This window comes from Suncus etruscus, chromosome 16, assembly GCF_024139225.1.
Source record: "Suncus etruscus isolate mSunEtr1 chromosome 16, mSunEtr1.pri.cur, whole genome shotgun sequence".
Classification (NCBI taxonomy): domain Eukaryota; kingdom Metazoa; phylum Chordata; class Mammalia; order Eulipotyphla; family Soricidae; genus Suncus; species Suncus etruscus.
In genome coordinates, this window is record NC_064863.1 from 65,280,860 (window position 1) to 65,297,941 (window position 17,082).

The 17,082-nt window shown below is 37.2% G+C and overlaps 1 protein-coding gene across 1 annotated transcript in view; it reads right to left on the reverse strand.

The window, feature by feature from the left end:
* Window positions 1-17,082, reverse strand: part of CCDC158 (coiled-coil domain containing 158) — a 67,157-nt gene that overhangs the window by 29,294 nt on the left and 20,781 nt on the right. Inside the window, exons 8-12 of the mRNA XM_049790243.1 lie at window positions 13,776-13,895; window positions 10,784-10,981; window positions 7,750-8,232; window positions 5,050-5,239; window positions 2,787-2,939 (exon numbers count right to left, since the gene is read on the reverse strand). Of these exons, the coding sequence (XP_049646200.1) occupies window positions 2,787-2,939; window positions 5,050-5,239; window positions 7,750-8,232; window positions 10,784-10,981; window positions 13,776-13,895 (1,144 nt within the window). The remainder of the gene's footprint in view (window positions 1-2,786; window positions 2,940-5,049; window positions 5,240-7,749; window positions 8,233-10,783; window positions 10,982-13,775; window positions 13,896-17,082) is intronic.

Genomic DNA, 17,082 nt, shown 5'->3' on the forward strand with positions numbered 1-17,082 from the left:
GAAATCTAGAGTTGTGGACTATAATGACAGGACAGGGGGTAGGGCACTTGCCTTGCACAGTGCACCTGGGATTCAATCCCCAACATCCCTTATGGAGTGATCCCCAAGTGAAGAGCCAAAATAAACCCTGACCACTGCTGAGTGTTTGCCAAAACGAAAAATATAGAACCATTAAATCAGTTTTACGAAAACACTGAATGGTCTAAATTTCATAAATGCTTATAATGCCTATAATTTGATGGCAAAATATTCTTAATTTCAATAATTTTGTCTAACATTATTCGGGTTATTGATTATTTCTGGAGATATTTCCATGATATTCTGAGAACTGTTTGGAAGACCTTTACTCCCCACCCCTACAAACAAACAGTAGAATTACTGCTAGATAGCAGGCAGTACTGATAACCATTGCTGCCATATATTTCACGTAGTACAATGAACAGAGTGGCAGAACTGTATTTAGTTTTCTATTTTCACAAGTTAAGACCAAAGGAATTAAAAATAGAAGAATACCAATAGGGCAAAGGCAAGCTACAAAGTCAATACACAAAAATCAGTTGCATTTTTTTATATAAAGAGATCAAAGTCTATCTCATTTAAAATAGTGTAAAAAAACTCATCAAGCACCTAGGAATCAACTTAACAAAAGAGGCGAGAGACCTATAACATGAAAACTCCAAAACATGTAAGAAATTAAAGAACTAAGGAAATGGAAAAACATCCCATGCTCATGGATGGGAAGAATCAATGTTATCAAAATAACAATCTTACCTAAACTACTATATAGTTTCAGTACAATCTATTCAAATATATTCAAGTTCAGACAACATTCATCAAGGACTTAGAACAGTCAATTATAAAGTTTGTGTGAAACCATAAAAGTACCTAGATAGCCAAAACTATACTGAAGAACAAAAAACTGGAAGGCATCTCATTACCCTAATTTGAATCTGTACTGCAAAGCCATAATGATAGAAACAGAAAGGCATTGAAACAAAGACTTTCAGACCAATGAATGGGTCAGAATAGAGTATTCAGTGACAAACCCCCCAAGTATATGGTCAACTAATCTTTGACAACAGAGCTGAGAACATGAAATGGAATAAAAACAACCTCTTCAAAAAATGTGTTGACACCAGAACCAGGCAAGCTATCTACGAAACATCCAAGGTCTTATATAGCAACAGCTGGAAGCAGTCCTCTACCAGGAAAAGACACTACCAAGGGTCTGACATCGACCTCCTAAAAAAGAGACTTCCGTTTACACTGAGAAGACTTGACAACAACAATGACTGCTCTACAGGGACATGGTTCTCTCTATTGCCCCTAAGTGTGAAGTGAAACGAGAGGATGCTCTGCACCATCCTGACTGCAATATGGGATATGCAGACTCCAGGATCTTTTAATACAGAAGCATGATACCAACAACAGAGACTATGTGAGGGAATGGAGGTGTATTGCCACTACAGACGATGACTTGAATTGGACAAACTAGTTTGCCTGGAGCCTAGAGTCAGTCCTGTGCCAGGAAACTTCAGGGGTAGGGTCTCCTTGTATTATAGACCATAATTTGTCTTTCCATGTCCCTTATGTTTTGGTGGGGCCTATGCAAACAAATGCCCACTTTAATACCGTTTTTTTACTATGTTTCCCTTGACTCCAATCCTTAAGAAAAACAACCCACTAAAACTTTTGAGGTTAACTTAAACTAGCAAGCATGTGCATGGAACTAGAGAAATGTACTTTGCCCTCAATGTTTAAGGAGTTTACATAAGTCTAATGTCTTTAGATATATATTGTGTGCTGCTAAGAAATAGTATGTTACTACAACTGGGGATTTGAGGGACAAAGTAATTGTATTGTACATGGGTTCAGTTTTGTTTTTCTTAATGTTCTTTGGCTGAAAGTTCAAGGCTGGGATATCATCGATGGGACTACCGAGAATTCTGTTTATGGGTGATTGGGCTTCCACTGTAACTTTACCCTGTCCTCTTTCTTTGCATCTTTGTTGTCATAATTAAAATTAAAAAAATGGTGTTGATACAATGGGATAAGCATGTGTAAGAAATAAAAGCTGAGTCTATATCTCCCATCTTACACAAAAGTCAATACAAAGTAGATCAAATACCTTGAGATCAGACCTGAATACATAATTTATACTGAGGAAAACATAGGCAGAACACTCCAGGACTTAACCTCAAAAGAGTCTTCAAAGTAAAAACTAATCAAGATAACAATGTGATATTATCTTATACCAGTGAGGATGGCACATTTCAAAAATACTGAAAAAAGCTGTATTGGTGGAGTTACTATAAAAAAGGAAATCTCATCCTCTGCTGGTGGGAATGCTGTCTCACTCAATCATCATGGAAAAGAGCATGGAGGGTTCTCAGTAAACTCAGAATCAAACTGGCATACTACGGACTCTGAAAACATTGGTGGAGGAAGTTTGACCCCGGTGATGGGATTGGTCCTGAAAATTGTATGTCTAATACCCAACTATGAATAACTTTTTAAATCACAATAGCTTAAATAATCTTTTAAATTAAGGTTTTTTGTACTGTAAGCATAATAGAGATATTCCTTTTTTCCTCGATTATCCACAATACTATCATCTTATAGAGCTATATTATAACAGCTTAAGAAATCAGCTTTGAAGGGAGGCTGACATTGGCGATGGGATTGGTGCTAAACATTGTATTTCTAAAGCCCAAATGTGAATAACTTTGTAATCATAATGTTTAAAATAAAACAAAAAACAGAAAAGTAAAACCAGTAAGACATACCATGGCCATCAGATCCTTCCATTGACTTTAATGTATTTCTTGTTTGTTCTAGTTCAGACTGTGCTGATTGTAACTGCAATTTTAGTTTATTTGTAGTAGTTTCCATTTCTTCAGTTTTGTTTCTAAAGTTCCTTTTTAAGACTTCATATTCCTCTATCAATGAGATAAGAAATAACAATATTGTTATCTAGTTGTCAATATTTCACAATTAATGATCATTAAATTAAGATCAAGGAGACTTTATTTTGTTATATTAACTTCTTACAGATATTATATGTACATACATGTTTCTATGGATTTGATTCTTTAATCTAAGATAGATCTTCTTACTTTGCCCACTTATGATGTAGAACTTTTTCTCAGCCATTATGATAGGGTCAATATTAAACCTCAAACTTCAACTTTATCTTAAACCTCCTCCTTTTAGATCAAATCCACTATAACAGATTAAGTAAATCTGTAGGTAGGTGATACTCCTTGACAATAATTAACTTGAGAGAGGCAGGTATCTTATCTTTTATTTTCAAAAACAATCAAAATACCTGGCACTAATTCATCATTCATATATAAGAATACAGGGGCCAGAGCAATAACACAACTGGCAGGGCATTTGCATTACATAGAGATGACTAGGGTTCAACCCTCAGCATCCATATGGTCCCCAAAGTCCCACCAGGAGTCACCCCTGAGTTCAGGTCTGGGAGTAAGCCCTAGATGTGGCCCCAAACAAAAACAATAAGCATATACACATATGTGTAATTATTTATATTATATGGGTCACATTTACATAGAAAGGGAATAAATATTCAAAGTCTCTAGGCTGAGATCTAACTCTACCTTTTATTTCCTGATAATGTCGTAGTGCTGCTCAAACATACTGTCTAATGCTGATTCCATCTCACCTCCTACCTGTAACCCTGCCCCTACCTCTGATTTCCCTCTCTCAGTTGTTTGTACCGTTCTCCTAATACAGCAAAGGTTAAACTGAAATCCATACACAACCACTGCAATTTATCTCCAAATATTTTACTTTGCCTTTTCATATTGTCACTGAACTCAATTTCTCAGCATATTTCCCTGCCTTATTTCTTGGTCTTCATTCTTGCATTTTCACTTAAACTTGACCTTTTCCAAGGTCCCATTATGATATTTCATGCCTTCATGCTTTTGCCCATCTTTGCTAGAGTGATTTTTCATCTTTTCCCACCTCCTAAATTCTTTCTCACCCTTCAAACCTAATATTGATATCATCTTCTATAGTATGTTTGTTTTTTGCTTTCTCCTAAATCCGCAACAAGCTCATGTCCCTGCGTTTCACTACTTACTGTAAAATAACTCATTCTATATAGGCCAGTCTTCTAACTGACTGGTGTCTTACTACTGTATTTCTAGGCCTGCTAGAAATCTGGGATGGCAAATTTTCGGCACTGATCCTACAGTCAGTGTCAAATTCCCTCTGCCAAAGTTCTCCCCCCCACCCCGTCTCTCTCTCTCTCTCTCTCTCTCTCTCTCTCTCTCTCTCTCTCTCTCTCTCTCTCTCTCTCTCTCTTTCTCTCTCTCTCTCTCTCTTTCTCTCTCTCTCTCTCTCTCTCTCTCTCTCTCACACACACACACACATTCACACACATCTGTCATCCTCACAAGGTACATCTTTACATTCTTCTGCTAAAGTCTCATAATTTTTGTTGTTGACTCTATGGTTTGGATATTTAGCTCTATCATTCCCTAACACCACGATCCCCTTAACCCCTACCCTCTGTTGCTTCTAATTTGTCTTTTTCCCCCCACCCCTCCACTCTATTTCCTTCCTTTTTCTCCCTATACTCTGGTTCCAAGGATGATCTAGGCATCTTCTCTTCAAGCCACTACATTGCCTGACCCAGTTATTCTAAATACCACATATGAATGTTTAGATTTTAAGAAATATATATACTTCTTTATGAACATGTTTCATTAATAAATCTCTATTCAAAATTGGACTAAAAACAAACTTCCATTTCCTTTATATTTCTCTTGGAAACTCAGTTGAGAATTCAATAGACTTCTGAGGGCTGACTAAAATGAATGGCTAATGATTATTAGATACAGCTCTTCACAGAGAAATGACAGGAGTTCTGATCATGAATGTCTTTACTGGAAGGGCAGAATTGTATATATTTGAAATGTGAAACTAAGTATTCCACAATAGTTCTGGAATCTACATCATTGAACTTATTAATAGCACTTCTATAATTGAGCAGAATTTAAATGGAATCAATATTACCTGTAAGATTATTTAAGTCGTTCCTACTAGTTTTCACCTCATTTAGCAATTGATCTCGCTCTTGTTTGATGTCCTTCACTGCACGAAGCCTCTCAGAGCCTGCATTCACCAGTTTCACCTTTTCCAGCTCCAAGTCACTCACTCTGACTTCAAGCTCCCGTATCTTTGAATCCTTTTTATCTTTTAAAATCTAAGTATAAGAGTAAGTATAAAGAATGCACTAAGAAAATTTGTATTTTTACCTTATGTCACATTAGCATCCTTTATTTATTTATTTATTTATTTTTTATTTTTTTTGGTTTTTGGGCCACACCCGTTTGACTCTCAGGGGTTACTCCTGGCTATGCACTCAGAAATCGCTCCTGGCTTGGGGGGACCATATGGGACACCGGGGGATCGAACCGCGGTCCTTCCTTGGCTTGCGCTTGCAAGGCAGACACCTTACCTCTAGCGTCACCTTCCCGGCCCCACATTAGTATACTTAACTATATTTGTTTTTCCACTGTTTTCTAAGATATTAAATTCACATTTTATTATTAAGTAGCAACAATAAGAGAAAAAAAACAAAAGGAATATTTTAATTTTACTTGAGGTTGCAGGTGCTACTTCTCAGTGAGTCTTAGTATTGCCTAGATGTATGCCCTTCCCTCTATTCCCCCACAAAATTAACACAGTTGAATGGTCCTTGAGTTACATAAGCTTTGTGGAGGCTCCATGATATGTGTGTGTGTGTGTGTGTGTGTGTGTGTGTGTGTGTGTGTATGTGTGTTTGGCCATGTTTGCATTTGGCCAGCTCCATAGACTCACTCTGTCTTCAAGAGATGTAAACCAAGCCATGAAAAAATCATAGGTACACCTGGCTCTGAACCAGGTCCCTGCCCTGCTGAAGCCACACCAGCTGCACCTACCACCCACAATTCCAACTTCTCTAATGGCCCAGCTTCACTCCCCATCTACATCTCTCTAAAGAGATACCAAATTGGCCCAAACTCCACGGATGCTGACAACTCCAAAATTTTAATACTATTATCCCACTAGAAACATACCAACTTAAATGCCAATATATATTTAAAGCCACAAAATGTTTGGAAACAAAAGAACTAACAGATCTATGAACTAGCAACAAGAGCTTAGTAAACCTTTTGGCAATGACTTAATGACCTCACTGAGAAATAGAATAATTTTCACAAATTTTCTTGTTGCTGTACTCTTCTTCTTCTTCTTTTTCTTCTTCTTCTTCTTCTTCTTCTTCTTCTTCTTCTTCTTCTTCTTCTTCTTCTTCTTCTTCTTTTCTTCTTTTCTTCTTCTTCCTTCTTCCTTCTTCTTCTTCTTCTTCTTCTTCTTCTTCTTCTTCTTCTTCTTCTTCTTCTTCTTCTTCTTCTTCTTCTTCCTTCTTCTTCTTCTTCTTCTTCTTCTTCTTCTTCTTCTTCTTCTTCTTCTTCTTCTTCTTCTTCTTCTTCTTCTTCTTTTTTTTTTTTTAGGGCCACACCTGGCGGTGCTCAGGGGTTAGTCCTGGCTGTCTGCTCAGAAATAGCTCCTGGCAGGCACGGGGGACCATATGGGACACCGGGATTCGAACCAACCACCTTTGGTCCTGGATCGGCTGCTTGCAAGGCAAACGCCGCTGTGCTATCTCTCCGGGCCCACTTTTTCTTCTTTTTCTTTTAAAAAATCATTTCACTCGAAATAATCCAGAAAAAATGTATATAATTAACTATGTAATACATAATCTTTACATAAAGTAATTCATATATATAAAAAATAAGTGAAAAGACAGAAGTAGAGGGACTTGGGCATTTGGTGATACAGGAGGCACAATAATTTTGTCCTCCAAAAGTATAACATGTTAATCCATATTATGCAATTAATAAAGCACTTTTAAATTTTTATAATAGAAACATATATAAGGGGCTGGAGAGATAGCACAGTGATAGGATGTTTGTGTTTGTCTTGCAAGAGCAAATTCGGGATGGACAGTGGTTTCAATCCCTTCATCCCATGTGGTCCCCCATTCCTGTCAGGAGTGATTTCTGAGTGTAGAGCCAGGAGTAACCCTCAGAGCCACTGAGGAGTAACCCTCATGGCCAAAAAACAAACAAACAAAAAAACAAACAAAAAACCCCCAAACAAACCAAAATAACATATATAAATATGTAAGATATATCCATTTAAAATTTAAGATCCAGTAAGATTTTTGTTATTCTTTACAATATTAGAAATCCATCTCTTTTAGCAAAAAATTAAAACAATCATCTTTTCTCTTCTAATGTGAAGGAATCACCTGAGAAACATGCAAATGTATACAGACACACACACTTTCAAACAATCCCAGAATGTCCACAGGCCCTCTTTAGAGAATGTCTCCCAATCAATTAGGTTATACTTACTTATGTGGAAAAGGATATTTTATATTATTTTTAAATCTAAAGTTTACTTAAATTTTGACAGCACTTATTTTTTTGTTTTGGGGAACCACACCCAGTGGTATTTACTCCAGATCTGCACTCAGGAGTCAGTCCTGGTGGGCTCTGGGGACCACATGAGAATGGTTGAGCCCAGCTGGCTGCGTGCAAGGCAAGCACCCTACTCACTGTGCGATCTATCACTTCATCCTCAGAAAAAAATATTTTAGGAGCAAAATCACATACACACACGCATACATGCATATATACATGCTCATACACACAAACCATTACAGACCTTAAATTCCTGGAGTTCCAGTCTCCTATCATTAATCTCTTTCTCCAGTTGAGCTTTTTCTACTTGCATAGCACCAGCAGTTCGTCCATGCTGCCCGACCAATTGTGTCATGTTTTCGATTTGTTGTCGCAAAATCTCGATCACCTTGTCCTTTTCGGCCATCTGCAGCTTGAGGGCCTCACATTCTGTCTGCATGTTTCTCAGGTGATCCCCTTCATTTTTTAAGTGCTGCAACTCTTGCAATTTCAAGTCTACCCGGGAGCGAAGCTTGGTGATCTCCGCATTGGTCGCTTCAATAGCTCTCTCTTTGTCCTGCAGAGAAGCAGTCAGGTCCGAGACGGTTCTCTCTGAGCTCTCCAGCGTCATTTTCTTTGCTGTTAACTCTTCTACTACTTTGCGGAGCATCTCTTTGGTGGATTCGAGTTGAGCCGTCAGAGAGGATACTTTTTCTAGACTTTCATTCTTTCCCTGAATTGCTGCCATCTGATTGTTAGAAAAGATAATTTCATGGAGCTGGGAAGAGCATATTCAACCTCAAGAGAAATAACAGCTTAGGTTAGAAACATAAAAGCATGAATTATGTATCTGCACAGACTGACCCGGATTGTTTTCCTGTCAGAGCTTCGTATGAACAGCATGTGAAAAAGTGCCCTTTGTTAACAGACCAGGGTGAAGAGGTCATAAGAGAATTATAATGCTCCTAATGTTAGTTTTTTTTTTAACTTTATTGATTGATTGATTGGTTTTGGGGCCACACCCAGTGGCACTTAGGGGTCATTCCTGGTTTCTGCACTCAGAAATCGCCCCTGGCAGGCTGGGGGACCATATGGGATGCCAGGAACTGAACCAGGTCAGCTGCATACAAGGCAAACACCCTACTGCTGTGCTATCTATCTCTCTAGCCCTAGTTTATTTTTTTCCTAAATACTCTAAACATGGTTTCCATTTCTTTAATTACAGCGTTGGTTTCTCATCATTTCACAAAAGAGCCACTTTAGTTTTATTCAAACTGCAGGTTTATAATTTATAATCATTACCTTATTGGCTGTTGTATTTAGAGTAATTACTTTATAAGCACTTTCACAAACAGGCAATGTAGCTTGTGTAATTGTATAGATGAACAGTATTTTCCAAACATGTCCATTTTATTTTGATTATTATAATTCATACCAGATAGACATTTCTTTATACTATCTTCATTAATCTTTGACTTCTTAATTTGTTCTAAATTTTGGAAGTCTTATCCACACTAATTTTTTTTTTTTTTTGGTTTTTGGGCCACACCCATTTGACGCTCAGGGGTTACTCCTGGCTATGTGCTCAGAAATCGCCCCTGGCTTGGGGGGACCATATGGGACGCCGGGGGATCGAACCGCGGTCTGTTCCTTGGTAGAGCTTACAAGGCAGTCACCTTATCTCTAGCGCCACCTTCCCGGCCCCATCCACACTAATTTAAGAAATTTACCTATCATATAATCAAGTGTTGTATATGAAAACATTTCCATCAGATTATTCTTTGCCTGTTGCCCCACCTTGACCTTCCAGGTGGGGGCGCTGTTGAGAACAGAATAAATAGTTTGGGAGCGAGGTGTTCAAGGTCTTTTGGAAGAGTTTACTGGCTGGCTCTAGGTGTTTTTTTTGAGCTGGTAGTAGATTGATAAAGAACTGTCTGCACCCAACCTTTTTACCCATTTACCCTCCTGTCTGTGTTGATTATTTGTTGAGGATAAATATTACCACAAGGGGACAAGGGGACAGGAATTAATTTCTCGTTCTGGGAGTTCTTTGAGGATTCACAAATAACCAATAAAGGAATAAACAGAACCCAACAGTCAAGTACTATTTTTATTTTATTTTATTTTATTTTGGTTTTTGGGTCACACCCGGTAGCACTCGGGTTACTCCTGGCTCCACGCTCAGAAATCGCTCCTGGCAGGCACGGGGACCATATGGGATGCCTGGATTTGAACTGATGACCTTCTGCATGAAAGGCAAATAAATGCCTTACCTCCATGCTCTCTCTTGTTTTAATATATATGGAAACCACTTTTTCAATTTTTTTTATTATGAGATTACTAACTGACCTAATTCTATCCTTTGAACAGTTGATGCTTTATTTACCACGACTACAACCTTTATTATAATGTAAAATCCGATATGCATTTGTTTGGAAGCTTTTCCACCGACACACTTCTATGTCTGGATCAGCACTATATGCTTTCAGGTATCATTCTAAGTTTCAATCAACCTTAGAACTTGCTTTTACACAACATGTAAAAAGAATGGTTTAAAAATAAGTTTTCTTAGTCTCTATTTTCTTCCAATTTAATTCTATTTTTTATTAAAAACAATTAAATAATCCAATTAACCTACATTCTCAATTTTTGGTCTTGGTTTGAAAAGGAGACATTGCTACTTTCTTGCTTCTTTTTCTTTAGATTGAGCCAGAGAATTAAAAATGGGCTTAGCCTAGGTCTTGCCACAATTAGTACTTGTATTTCATTTTTGCATTTGAGGAAGTCTCCTTTGTGGGATGTTTTCCAGGCCTATGTCTTTAGTATGATGTCCTTCCAATTCTGAAGGTACACAGCTGTTAATATTAAGCATTTGTTTCACATTTTGCTACTGACACACTAAAACGGAAAGCACTTTAGGCTGTGTCTATATCCAAATCAACTAACATGGGAAAAAAGAAGGGAAGTCTTTTTTGGGTCTGGTTGTGAAATGAGTAAAAGCCAGTTTTCTGTCCTTTCTTAAATCTCCCTATGATGTGATACTTTCCTGAATGGCAATTTTTAGGTTACCAGTTCTATTAGGTGATTGGTAGGTGAAAATGAAAAGGCAACTGGTGGGCATTTCAATTCCCGATAACGTATGCGAATGAGACACAGCTAAATGCTCAATTTCCTAAGAGATCTTCAGAAATATGCCTTTTCCATTTGCTCAGAGAATCAGCTAGAGCTGACTGCAGGGTCACTACAATCTATTTTTCTCACAGGAGACCATTGGGAGAGCCAGCTGGTGTCATCCTGACCTGCCGTTCCATCTGGCCCTGACATTCGCTCTTCATGGCTTTGAGGAGGGCTTCCAAGCGCTGCACTTCCATATTCCTGTCATCCAACTCCCGCCGCAGGTGGTCGATGGTGATGCTGTTACCAGTGTCCCGGTCCCACAGGCGTTTATTCTGTTCCTTCTCCAGAGTCAGCTCCTTTTCACTTTTATGGAGATCAGCCTACAAGAAATGAGGTCACTGTATTCATTGTACTCATTCACTTATGTACTTCACTGTATTCATTAAGATCAAAATTCTTTTCATTACATCACCTTTGGAATTTCTTTTTTAAGTGGGATCATATCTGGTCTACTTCCAGGTTCTACTTCCAGCTCTGAGCTGTTGGAATCAGACAGTGCCAGGAACTGAATGAACCTGGGTTTTCTGCTTCAAAGTCTTTGCTCACAGCCCCTTAAGCTTTCTCTCTGGCCTGCCTTTGTACCTTTTAAGGTGATTTAAGCAGTCTTTGATTTTAGAATCTGATTTTCAAAGGATTAAGAGTAATTCCTAAAAAGAAAAATAAGCCAATGTATGTATTTTTATGTAATTTTGAGCATCAGTAAAGCTCAAGCAATGTTCTAAGATTTGTGTCTGAGAGATTACAAAGAAGTTAAGGCATATACCTTACATAAAATAGACCCCAGTTAAATCTCCAGCACTATATATGGTCCCCTGAGCACCACTGGGAATGATCCCTGAGCAAAGCCATGCTGGGCCAGGCCCAAGTAGCCAAGATGCCAGGCTGTACTGCGTGTCATGGCATCAGGCATCATTCAAAGTCTTGTGCTTGCAAGGCCAGTGCTCTAAGCCACTGAACTATCCTGGATTTCTAAGTTTTATATTATCTAGTATTCTGCTTTAAATTTTTTTAAATTTATTTTGGGACAATACTCAGTGGTGCTCAGGAGGTACTCTTGGCTAGGTGTTCATGACTGATGTCTGCAATGCTCAGGGTCTAGATGAGTATCAGGGATCAAATCAGGCTTAGCTGCAAATACAAAAAGTTCCTTGATCTTTTATCTCTCAGACCTTACTTTGTTTTTTATCTTCTGCTTTCTGAATATTTTATTGCATACGCCTTTATTCCTAAATCACATACAATTTGTCTATTTTTTTTTTTTTTGCATCTTTGGGTCACAGTCGGCAGCACCCAGGGGTTACTCCTGGCTCTACACTCAGAAATCACTCCTGGCAGGCTTGGGGAACCATATGGGAAGCCGGGATTCGAACCACCATCCTTCTGCATGCAAGGTAAATGCCCTACCTCCATGCTTTCTCTCCAGCCCCTATTATGCTTTTTAAATTCTTAGACAAAGGTATATGTGGACTTGCTTCTCTCACTAAAATGTTTACTTTGATATTTATATCATTTTGTATAACTAATACAATAAACAGGAGGTTTAAAAAATAAAATAGAAAAGAAAAACTGGGAAATTGAAAATAGGTTTTGTTTAACTTTTAGTTCTCATTATTGTTCTTTAGAAAATATATTAAAAGGAGGAAACAGCACTCTCCAAACAAGTGGAAGCAGAGATAAACAGATGGGAATATATTAAGCTGAGAAGCTTCTGCACCTCAAAGAAAATAGAGCCTAGGATACAAAATCCATCCATGAAATGAGAGAAACCATTCACCCAAAACCTATTAGATAAGGGGCTAACATCAAAAATATACAAGGTACTGACAGAACTTAACAACAACAACAAATAAAACATCCAACCCCGTCAAAAAATGGGGAGAAGAAATGAACAGACACTTCCACAAAAAAGAAATACAAATGGCCAAAAGACTCATGAAAAAATGCTCCACATCACTAATCATCAGGGAGATGCAAATCAAAACAACTATGAAGTACCATTTCATGCCACAGAGACTGGCACACATCACAAAGAACAAGAAGAATCAGTGCTGGCAGTGATGTGGAGAGAAGGGAACTCTTATGCATTGCTGGTGGGAATGCCATCTAGTCCAGCCTTTATTGAAAACAATATGGAGATTTCTCCAAAAACTGGAAATCGAGCTCCCATATGATCCAGCTATACCACTCCTAGGGATATACCCTAGGAACACAAAAATACAGTTCAAAAATTCCTTCCTCACACCTATATTCATTGCAGCACTATTTACAATAGCCAGACTCTGGAAACAACCAAGATGCCCTTCAACAGATGAATGGCTAAAGAAACTGTGGTACATATACACAATGGAATATTAAGCAACAGTTAGAAGAGATGAAGTCATGAAATTTTTCTATATATGGATGTACATGGAATCTATTATGGTGAGTGAAATGAGTCAGAGGGAGGAGAGATAGACACAGAATGGTCTCACTCATTTATAGGTTTTAAGAAAAATTAAGGACATTATTGTAATAATGCCCTGAGACAATAGAGATGAGATCCAGAAGGATCAGCTCAGAATATGAAGCTCATCACAAAGAATGGTGTGAATACAGTTAGGGAAATAACTACACTAACAACTATCATGACTATCTTGGTGAGAGAGAGAAGTGGAATGCCTGTCTTGAATACAGGCAGGGGTTGTGAAGGAGGAAGGGGGGGCATTGCTGGTGGGAATGTTGCACTGGTGAAGAGAGGGGGTGTTCTGTTTATGACTGAAACTCAACTACAATCATGCTTGTAATCATGGTGCTTAAATAAAGATTTTATTAAAAAATAGAAAATATATTAAAGTATATAGACTATATTACAATTATATTTTACATAAGTACATAGAATGGGATATTGTGTTAAAATTATATTATTCAAGTGTCAGAGCAGCCCAAATATGCTTAAATAGTATTCAGAACATTCAAGTCTATTATATAAGACTGCTCAGATATTGTTATTCTAGTAGAAAAACTAGTTTTATTAAATATTTTGGTGAACAACTCCACCAAATTTGAAGCCAGGGTATCTGAGTTCAGAGATAAACTCAAAATTAATTTCATTTATATTTTAGAAGATAATCTTACCAACAACTTTTGAAGCTGGTCATCTAAATTTCCAGATTCCTGGCTGAACTGGTCACGTTCTGTCCGTGCTTCAGTTAATTCCGAATTGGCAAGGACTAACTGTTTCTCCAGATCTTCTATCTACAAAGAAAAGCATAATCAAAGAGCCTGATTATGTCAGTGATCAATACAAGATAGTTTTTGGAGAAGTAATGGTAACGTTATGAATCAAAAATTTAAAGCTCATTGTGAAATATTGGCCAAGTTTTCTAAACTTAAGTTCTATATAAAATTTTGTCAGATGAAATATTTTGTGATTAGATTAGTCATTGTCTTAACAGACCTGCTTCATATTCACACTATTATTTTATGTTTTATAAATATATGCCAATAATTTGGTTTAAGGGGCCAGAGAGGTGGCGCTAGAGGTCAGATGTCTGCCTTGCAAGCTCTAGCCTAGGACGGACCTTGGTTGGATCCCCCGGTGTCCCATATGGTCCCACCAAGCCAGGGGCGATTTCTGAGCGCGTAGCCAGGAGTAACCCCTGAGCATCAAACGGGTGTGGACCAAAAAATTGGTTTAAGAAAAATGATATGGCATAAACCATATTTTGGAAAGCCCACAAAAATAAATTTATTAGACCTATAAGAGGCAATAGTTCACTAGTTACGGCACATGCCTTGCATGTCTACCCTGGTTCAATCCTGGGCACCACATATGGTCCCTGAGCACGGCAAGGGATCACAGCTAAGTATAGAACTAGAATTAATCCCTGGGCACTGTTGTGCTTCTCCTAAGAACTCCCATCAAAATATAACCAAGATATTAACCATAAAAGAACAATAATTAAGAATTATTAGCATAACAAGTCACTATATTTAAAGAGGATGCGTTAATTTTATATGCTAAACATAATATATCTTTAATATATCTTATATAGTACATATTTATATTTTTAAATATATTTTATATTCCAATCCTCACTTTCAACTATGAAATGGAAGATTATCAATTTTAAAGGACTCTTACAAGTGTATTTTTATTCTGAGACAAGCAGCTGTTTGATCTGGGAGAATTTATACTCTATGACACATGCCATAATAGTATCCGTACAATTCTCGTGTTGAGGTATCATTTGTCATGTTAAGATCCCATAGGATGGAGAGACTCTGGATCTGGACTTCAGATGAGTCACACACATTCCTAATTTAGATACAAGACATTTATTCATGCGAACATGATGGCCTTTAAGCATTACACAGTGATACTTGATCTTTAACTGTGACACCTACATTATTTTGCCACCTACTTTCTAAAATAAGAAATAAATCCTATCAGCTTAAATACTACACAGTCCTTCTTGCTAAATAATGCATACATTTCAACATGTTTTGAATATATATTAAAATGCATTCATGACCTGGATGATGAACTGGAATAAAATTTTTTCAGATAACATATAAACAAATTGTTCTCCAGCACTTTCTAGTTTAATATTTATCTAAAGGAACCTGAGCTTGGTTCATTTAATTTCTTCTCTTCTAAAGAAGACAAATGCAGAATATCAGCTGACAGAACACTTCAATTACATTATTATCAGGAAAGGCTAAGTCAGCACTTAGTATGTATTTTTGGATACTTAGGGAGAATAATCACTAACTTTTATTATTAAAATAAACTCCATTTTTATTCTATGAGTTCCTTTTTATTTTATTAACTAAAATAATATTTATTAGGGCCCGGAGAGATAGCACAGCGGCGTTTGCCTTGCAAGCAGCCGATCCAGGACTAAAGGTGGTTGGTTCAAATCCTGGTGTCCCATATGGTCCCCCGTGCCTGCCAGGAGCTATTTCTGAGCAGACAGCCAGGAGTAACCCCTGAGCACCGCCGGGTGTGACCCAAAAACCAAAAAAATATATATATATTTATTAAAATAAATTTATTTTATTTTATTATTAGAATAAAATAAAAATTTCTTGCAGAACCAGAAATGGACAAATAGAGTCAGAGGCGACCGTCTTTGAGGTTTGTTTTCCTTCTCCTTATTATTCGAGAAGAATATTCTAGATCAATGGTTTTCAACTGCCCACCCATGGACCACTGTCAGTCTAAAACACAGCTCCTACCACTAAACGCGTGGATCATGAAGTGAAACTGTGCTGTTGTGGCAAGTGTAGGGGGGAGTGTGCACTCAATTTGCAGGTGCAAAAAGCTCAAAAATCACTGTTCAGAGTGATTTCTCAATTTCCTTCCAATTCTATTTCTAATGTATATATTTTTTTAACTCTAGAAAAACTAATCAAATTGACACTCTACATTTCCCACCTGGTTTTGGAAACAAAAGAAGGTCAAGGAAACCATATTTTGAGTTATAAATTTAATACAGACATTTTTTATTCAAAAGTTATGACCAAAACATTTACTACTCCTAGCTTGGTATAAAAGCAATTATCTCCTTGAGCAAAGAATTAATATTTGTGTTGCTTTGGAACAAATTCAAACTCGCTTCTTTACACCTGCATTAAAAAAATCCTACATGGTCATAGGATAACATCAAACTTGATGGTAAAATCTATGAGACCAAAAAGAGTTAAAGTAAAAAGGAAAAGAATCAAGTTTACTTTCTAAGTTTACCGACTATTACAAATTCCTCCAGACCCCTGTGCAGGAATATTTTTGTTGTAGATGTCAGTACTGACTCAGCTGCTAAAGCTCTGCTTTTACCTTTCACTTTTTAGAGTAAAAATATTTGTATTAATTAATCAAAAAGATATATAGAGTGTAAAAGGGAAAACCATTGAAGTAGCAGCTAAGCTGGTACAAACAGCTGTGAAAAAAAACACAATAAAGAAAAGTTTTTAAAATGTTGAGATAAATACTGACATCTGAGATTTATTAAAGGTTTTTCTTTTTCTTTTTAAATAGCAGCACTGGTTTTCCCTATCACCGTCCATAAATCTACTTTTTGTTTTGGACAAATGAGTATTGGAATCTCATTCTAATTACAGAGATTTTAAGAGATATCCCAAATTATATGTTTTGTTTTCTCTACTCAAAAAGGTTGTAGAGGATTGATTAATAAGGAATGCTGCAGGCCATTACAGAGGTGCATTGACAGAACTATGCAAACAGATATGTACAGACTCTTCCTGCATTAGGTATACTGTTCCAGCCACTGCTACTAAATCTTCATGTTGTGTATGAAATTTAGCCTGAAATGTTTTCAAAGCAGGAAAATAAATCGAGATCATAGATATTTTTGTTGACCAAAAAAGTGAAAGATAAGATTAAGCGAAATCTACAGTGCCAATAGTGACAGCTTCTACT